Source organism: Gorilla gorilla, chromosome 5, assembly GCF_029281585.2.
Source record: "Gorilla gorilla gorilla isolate KB3781 chromosome 5, NHGRI_mGorGor1-v2.1_pri, whole genome shotgun sequence".
In the NCBI taxonomy this organism is placed as follows: Eukaryota; Metazoa; Chordata; class Mammalia; order Primates; family Hominidae; genus Gorilla; species Gorilla gorilla.
The window spans coordinates 106,511,471-106,518,970 of record NC_073229.2 but is presented as its reverse complement, the minus strand read 5'-3'; the positions used below and the strand labels follow the sequence as shown (position 1 = coordinate 106,518,970).

Sequence of the window (7,500 nt, the reverse complement as noted above, 5' to 3'; positions counted from 1 at the left end):
TATGTTCTTACAAAACTGTTTCATAAATAGCATTAAATTTGGGACCATACAGTCACATGAATACTCAAACTCTCCATTTAAATACTAAAAGGATCCACCATTTCGAAACGATCTCCCAAGTCTATTTATGTTAGACATTGCTACAGTTTGATTCTCAGCTATGTTAAGTAATAATTATCATGAGAACCAAGACCATTGAATACTCCTGCCCTTCATCCTTTTTTCAAAGCAAACTTGCACACACTGTAATTCTTTTAAGAATCTTTATTTTTTTTTTTAACAATTCAGTCGGTTGGATCTCGATGCAGTTTATTAAAAAAAAACAGTACATTTTCATATAAACTGCAATCAAAAAAGTAATTTACTTTGTCAAAGAAGTTATGAAGTTGCAAGTTATTTTTTGTAATATGCAGAACAGTAAAATGTAAGCATGCTCTTGGATGCAGGTGCTCCTGTGTACCATGGAGTTATTTTGAAGAGCCTGCTAACGTCTGCAGGCAGTTTATAGGATGCAATTATTTTCTCCACAACTTAGGTACATGAGAATAAAACTGATATTTATGAATAAAATATTTTTCTGGAAAAAGTTGAGGCAGCTTTTGTTGAATGCTATCTGTGTGGGTACACTTGCTACACCTTGAACTGTACTGAGAGAGAGACAGACAGCAAGAAGTCCATGTTCATGCTGAAACCTGAAAAATCCCTCCATACGTGTTGAGGAGTTCCAAGAAAAAGAAGAGGGTAAAACACTATACACAATTGTTCATCGTCTTACATTAACAGAACACACCAAGAAACTTTACATAACAAGGAAGCAAATCCCCTTCACTGCTTTTAGTCAAAGTCCGTTGTATCTATAGTGGAGGATGAAAGTGGAGCAAGCCTAGTAGGGATAAAGCTTAAGTCTACATCTCATGCAGAGTTGTCCTTGGTCTGTCCTCTAATATTTCTCAGACATCCGAGTTAGAACTGAGGTTTGTTAATCTGGGGTCCGCATTGATTTCATATCTGTAATGATACCCTTCCATGTGATCCCTGCAGGCATCTCTGATGTTATGCATCCACTTTTTTATCCCCTTGCGGTTCAAATACAAAACCAGGAGGAAAATAGCGCCTATCAGGGCTAAAACAATACCCAGGAAGACATAAGAGGTTTGCAGGGATGGGGGAAGAATCGGGTCACAGTCCAGGTCAGCACTGTTGAGTTCCAAGAGGACCCGATTCCTCATTTTTTCCGGATATGCACAAGTGAGCCGGTCTTTGCCCTGCACTACCTCTGTTTCCTTGAGCCAGGTCACCATGTCTGCCATGTGGCAGTCGCAGACCCAGGGATTGTTGTCCAGGAAGACCCTAATGTGGGGTAGACCTTGCAACTCAGCCAGGGTGCCATTGTGAAGGACCTTGAGGGCATTGTCCTCCAGGTGGAGGCTTTCTAGATGTGTCAGGTTGCGGAAGGACACGTAGGTCAGGCTCACCAGCGAATTGTTACTTAAGTCCAGGTGCCTGAGGCTGGGCAGTTGGGCCAGCACATCCCGCGGCAGGTAAAGGAAGTGGTTGCTGGCCAGCTCCAAGCGGCGGAGCCCCTGCAGTGCACGGCCCGCCAGCAGGGCCGCCACCACCATGCCCTCGAAGCTCCGGTTCTGCCGCTCATCTTCAGGGGGCACGATGTGGTTCAGGATCAGTTCCACAAGGGGACTGGGGGCCGAGACGCTGGCATTGCTGCCCGAGAAAGCGAAGGGACTGAGGTCGGCCAGTGGGTTGTGGCTGAGGTCGAGCTGGCGCAGGCTGGGCAGATGCTCGAAGGCGCCCGCGCGCACCTCGTCCAGGCGGCTGCCGCTGAGGTTGAGCGCGGCCAGCTCCGCCAGCGGCGGCCGGCGGGCGAAGGCGCCGGCAGGGAGCACGGCCAGCTGGTTGCCGGTAAGGAAGAGGTTGCGCACGTAGGCGGGCAGGTCCGTGGGCACCTCGGTCAGATTGCGGTTAACGCACTTGACTGTGCGCGCTGCCTCGGAGCACTCGCACAGCGCGGGGCACTGGTCCGGCAGCGGGGGCTGGACGGACACGGCGGAAACCAGGAACGGCGCCGAGGAGGAGAAGGAGGATGCCGAGGAGGTGGGAGAAAACGAGGAGACCCAGCCCAGGAGGACCAGCGCCAGTCGCGCCAGCCGCAGCCGCCCGTCCCCGGCGGCGGGGCCCCGGGAGCACCCCCCAGGCATCGCGGCTCGCGTTTCCCCGGAGCTGGGCTGGGACGGTGCCCGCTCCGAAGGCTCGGGAGGCTGGGCCCGGAGGGCGCGAGCCGGCGGAAGCGTCTGGAAAAAAAAAACTTTCCTCTCGTGGAACCGAGGGAGTGGCGCCGCAGCCGGAACTTGGCTAACCCCCTCGCCACCGGGCGCTTCCCTCCGGGGCCGATTCCCCCGCCCCTTCCCTCCAGAAAGTACGCACGGCGGGTCGGGACGCTCCGCTCCGCTCCGCGCTCCTGCTCCCGCTCCTCTTCCTGCCGCCGCCCTGGTGGCACCTCTTCGCCTCTTGTTGGCGCCCCTCGCTGGATCCTCTGAGGGACCTGGGACAAGCAGGAGAGAGGCGTGAACAGCGGTGGCTGCCGCGGCTTCCGGAGTGCAAAAACCGGCCTTTTCGAGTCTAGTCGTCTCCAGTCTGTCCCAGAGACCTCCCTCCAAAAGCCCGCCCCGGCCTCGCCTCCCCAACCCCTCCGGTCACTTTTACTCCAGAGGGGGACGCGCATCCGACACCCAGACCGCAAAATCTTCCTTCTTCCCTGGCCCACACTAAATAAACCCGACCGGCCTCCCGCCCTCCGCCCTTCCCGAGGAGACTCGTCTCCCGCGTCTAACTTATCGCTTAATCCCCAATTCCTTCCCTACCAAACTTCTCCCTCTCCCGTTCCTTCCTGCACCGCCTCGGCGGAAGGTCGGCCTCCGGGTGTCTCCGCCCCCGCCCAGACCTCTCCACCCGGTCCCGGTTAGGATGCGAGGGAAGTTTCAGGTTACAGGACTTTTTGATCTCTTTTTGTACCTTCTCGCATTAGCAGGAAGTGGAGCTACAACTGTCGCCCCCCAGCCCGCGCCCCGCCAGCCCCTCGGATCTCAAAGGGGTTCAAGTCATCTCCAAAGAGGAGGGGAGAGTCTGGGAACAAAGCAGCAGTGGGACTCGGGGTACAGTGGCAACCCGAACCAACGCTACTCTCCACCCGAGGATGGGGAGGGGCCCCAACGACGCCTCCCGGGTCTCTCCCAGGCCGCGGGCTCCCACTGCTCACCTCCGCGTCCGCCGCCTCCAGAACCAACTCTGAGTTCCACCAGAGTAGCGACGCCTTCCCGGCTCCGCGTTGCGGGCGCCGACTCTCTTCGCACCCCAGCCCCTGGCCCAACCTCCCAACCTCCGCAGCTGGGAAAAACCAACCCGGCGGGCGGGGGAGGGCCAGGACTGTCGGGGAGACTCCCGCCGCGCGGCCAACCTCGGCAGCCGTAGGTAGGGGGATTTAAGAAGAGAGACTAGGGGAGCTGGGCTGCGCGCCTCCTCCTGGTGGAAATTAACGAGGAATGTGCCGGAAAAGGTGAGGGAATCCCTTTCTCTCCCCCCTCCCCGACATCCTTGGGTGGTTCCTCATTTTGCATACTGTATTTACCTTGGACAAGAGCAAAACCGCTGGTGAATCTCGTGGAATTCACCCTGATTCAGGCACCTTTGGCAGTGACGAGATAGATTTAGGCATGACAGAGCAGCGCGAAGCAGCAGCAGAAAGAAATGAGCTGAAAATCTACAGCGGCAGCAGCAAAGGCACGGCAGGTTGTATGGAAGCTTCAGAAGCTCTCCCCATCAAAGTGGTACCTGAGGCCGCAAACTTCAGATTTAGGTTTTATTATTATTATTATTATTATTAGGCGGGAATTAATGCCTTCCCGCCTGTCCCCCCCCCCCCCCCCCGCCCCCTCACTTCTTGGGTAGTGATGGAACTTGTGAAGAGAGCGCGCCAACTTTAAGAGAGAGAGAGAGAAAGAAAAAAAAAGATTAGTGGAGAGGAGATTCATTCCTGATTCATTAGCTTTTCTCTTACCAAAATTAAAAGCAGATGGAAGAGAAAGGCAGCCAAAGGCATCCCAGAAACAAAAGGCAAATAGCAAAGACTTGAGTCACCCGGAAAGCGGACCCGCCCCCTCCCCAGATGTAGCGTGGTGTGTCAAGTTACTTCTGTGGAGAAAGCTCCAAGGGTGAGGAGTGGGGATTGCAGGAGCTGACCTGGGAGAGAAGTTTGGTTTCAAAGTCGATTGTCCCAGGGGGCATCTGGCAGATGGTGATGGAGAGGATGGGGTTGGGGAGAGGGACAAATTGAATGATTGGTTACCGGAAGGATCTGTTTTTATACCAGACAGGTTTTGGGTTCTGAAAGCCCTATCGTTGCTCTCTGTAACTCCATATCCCCTTTGTCCCAATTAAATAATTTCCCCGAAGGGATAAGAAGGTTCTTCCAGGCTTCTTCATTTTAGAGAGAAAATGGCAATTAGGGAAAACATGGTTCGGAAATTTAAGACCTGGTCGTATTTAAAAAGATCAAATAAGGATCCTGAGGCTTGTGCCTGGGACATGTGCCTTTAGTGTGAAGAAAGACCCCAACTCTCGAATGGATGCCTGATTACTTTTATAGAAATAGATAGTCTGCAAAGCCGACAGCACAAATGGCTCAGACAAAAGCTGAAAACACTGGAAATTGCAGAGATTTGTGCACAAAAGCTGGTTTCATTAATTTGCATCTTCAGCACGTTTATCTACATCTCTTTTCTTATTTTTAAAAGTGTTTTGCAACATGAATGTAAAACACTGAAAAAGAATCTCTAAAGCTGTAGTCATGTTCTGTATCCGGATTGTGGTGGTGGTTACATAAACCTATACAACGTGTTATAACTCATAGAACTTTGTAAACCAAAAGAGTCAATTTTACTGTATGATAAGTTTAAAAATAAAATTAATTACTCATTGGAAAAAACCTGTAATAATGCTCTGGCATGATATTAACTCTGGTCCTGATCTGAAGACCAACTGCTTTGTTAGGAGAGTGAGATACACTTTAGAATTTAGAAACGTAATGTATATTCTCATCTGATTTTCAAGACAACTCAGAGGCAAGATAAATATTGTTAGTATTATTGCTTGTTGCTATTATTGTTGTTGTTCCGTTGTACAAATGAAAAAACTGGGGCTTTAAGTTAGCTTGACTGAGTGTCTTCCACTTGCCAAGCACTGTGCTGATCACAGATATTATCTCATTGACTCTTCACATCGGTACTCAAGTTAGGTCCTCTCACTCCAGTTTTACAGACAAGAAAATTGACGCAAAAATAAATTACATAACTTGTTCAAATGAGTGATGGAGGTGGGAACCAGGCCCAGATTTGCCTGCCTCCCATATAGTACATCCCACATTCTGCCTCTAGGCAAGTTTAAGGAGTTTGTGCAAAGTTCTACTCTGTTCCACTTAGGCAGAACGTAAACCTCACCTCTTGTTCCCTTTTTTACTTCTTCTTCCTCCACCTTCCTGCAGCTGGCAATTGCTTATGGCTGCTGAATAGGGACCCAGAAATTTAGGGTCATTTCTAGCTGTGACACTTGCCTGCTGTGTGTCTTCTATAATAGGACCACTAATGAAATTTGAAGATATTTCCATGAAAATTGAGATAAATATGTCACATACCTAGCAAAATCATCTGTTTTGATAGTTCTTTCCTAAATTACCCCCCTCATGTTATTTATTGTAATCCACTATATCTCTGTAACTATGTTAGTAATAGGAATACAAGGATAAATAATTCAAAGTCTCTTTAAGGTAGAGTTGCCAGATTTAACAAATAAAAATACAGGACACTCAAACTTCAATTTCAGATAAACAATGAATACCTTTTAAGTGTGTCCCATGCAGTATTTGGGAAATGCACCCAAAATTTTGTTGCTTATAGTTGAAATTCAACTTTAATTAAGTATCCTGTATTTGATCTGGCAATACAGCAGTTGATAATCTGGTAAAACAAAGACATAGACACGGAAGCAAAAGCTCTCAATGCAGAATTGAGTACGGTTTGGTGTGTGTATCTTTCCAGTCAATGCCCTCTCTCTTTATAAATATTTCAATTCTGTTTCTGCTATTTTTTATGTGAATGGGATCATAGTATATGAATTATTCGCATTTTTTGTTTTTTAAAAACAACCATCTATTTTTCTGTGTGCATACGTATAGGTATGCTTCTCCTTTTTTAAAGACTGAAATATTTCAAACTGTAGATTGTTGTACCACAATTTATTTAACAGCCTTATTGAAAGACATTTAGATCAGTAACTACTTTTTAAAGAAGTTTCCTTCAAGTGAGAAAAGCTTACTAGGATCAGTTCTATTTTGATTGTCTTAAGCATTTAATTATCCCAAATTATCATACTTACTTTACTCCTGACAGCTTGAAAATTTTTTGTGCATGATGCTATTTACATACTCTAAGGCAGGGCAGAGGATTGCAGAGCACATTTTTCCCAATTTATTCTTCTATTCCAAAGTGAAATAAAGGAAGGATCTGAATGTCCCCACAGATAAGAACCAATTTAGTGTATTTCAAGAGGTCACTTTGTAGCCTGCAGGAAACGTTTCTACACTATCATTTATTTAGAAGATTGTTTCTACAGGGACCATTTTTCTTCTAATGACCCAAAGGAAAGTCAGTAGTAAATTATTGAAATATTGCTTCTAAATCCTGATTAGGCAAGGAATAAATAGGTATAAAAAGAATGATGAGTGGTTATGACCACCCTTATAGTAACTAGCAGAGAGAAGCCGCGTGGTCCAGCATGGACAAACGCCAAGATTATTTAAGACTAGTTCATTTTGATCTCTGTCTCAAATTAGCAAAGGAATTGAATACATGTGAAAACTGTCAAATCTGAAAAGTAACTAAAACAAAGTCAAGTGTTGGTGAACAACAAGCACATATGTCAAAAAACCATGAACCAACACTTAAAACTAAAACCATCAACTTGAGGGTCAATTTGACAAAAAAAAAAAAAAAAAACCACCAGAAATTGTACATGTATTTATGTATATTCATGAAGAAATATTTTTTTTAAATTGTCAGTGATTAAAAAGAAAACTTCAAGTCACTTTAGAAGGAATGGGCTTCTTTTCTGAGATGTGTAAACTAAAGTAAAATATAAACTAGGGAATAGGTCAAAAGGAATGTATTTGTCTCATCAGTCAGTACAATAAGTGCTGCGGCTAGTAAAAGAAAAATATAGCCCTCTATATCTGTGGGTTCTATATCCCTGGGTTGAACCAAACCACAGATAGAAAATAATCAAAAGAAAATAAATGGGTGGTTACATCTGAACCAAACATGTACAGACTTTTTAAAAAATTATCATTATTTCCTAAGCAATACAGCAGGGCGCGGTGGCTCATGCCTGTAATCCCAGCACTGTGGGAGGCCGAGGTGGGCAAATCACTTGAAATCA

General features: G+C 46.6%; 1 protein-coding gene across 3 annotated transcripts; it reads right to left on the bottom strand.

Moving 5' to 3' along the window:
• Positions 1-249: 249 nt before the first annotated feature.
• Positions 250-7,037, bottom strand: TPBG (trophoblast glycoprotein). Of its 3 annotated transcripts, XM_004044334.5 has the most exons (3): positions 3,641-7,037; positions 3,272-3,534; positions 250-2,557 (listed from the first exon to the last, which is right to left on the bottom strand). In XM_004044334.5, the coding sequence occupies exon 3, from the start codon at positions 2,211-2,213 to the stop codon at positions 951-953; it is 1,263 nt and encodes a 420-aa protein (XP_004044382.2). In that variant the 5' UTR covers positions 2,214-2,557; positions 3,272-3,534; positions 3,641-7,037; the 3' UTR covers positions 250-950. The 3 variants fall into 3 exon arrangements, with proteins under 3 accessions (XP_004044382.2, XP_055245807.1, XP_055245808.1); XM_055389832.2 differs by lacking the exons at positions 3,272-3,534; positions 3,641-7,037 and adding an exon at positions 3,028-3,205; XM_055389833.2 differs by lacking the exons at positions 3,272-3,534; positions 3,641-7,037 and adding an exon at positions 2,877-2,990.
• Between the last annotated feature and the right edge of the window lie 463 nt (positions 7,038-7,500).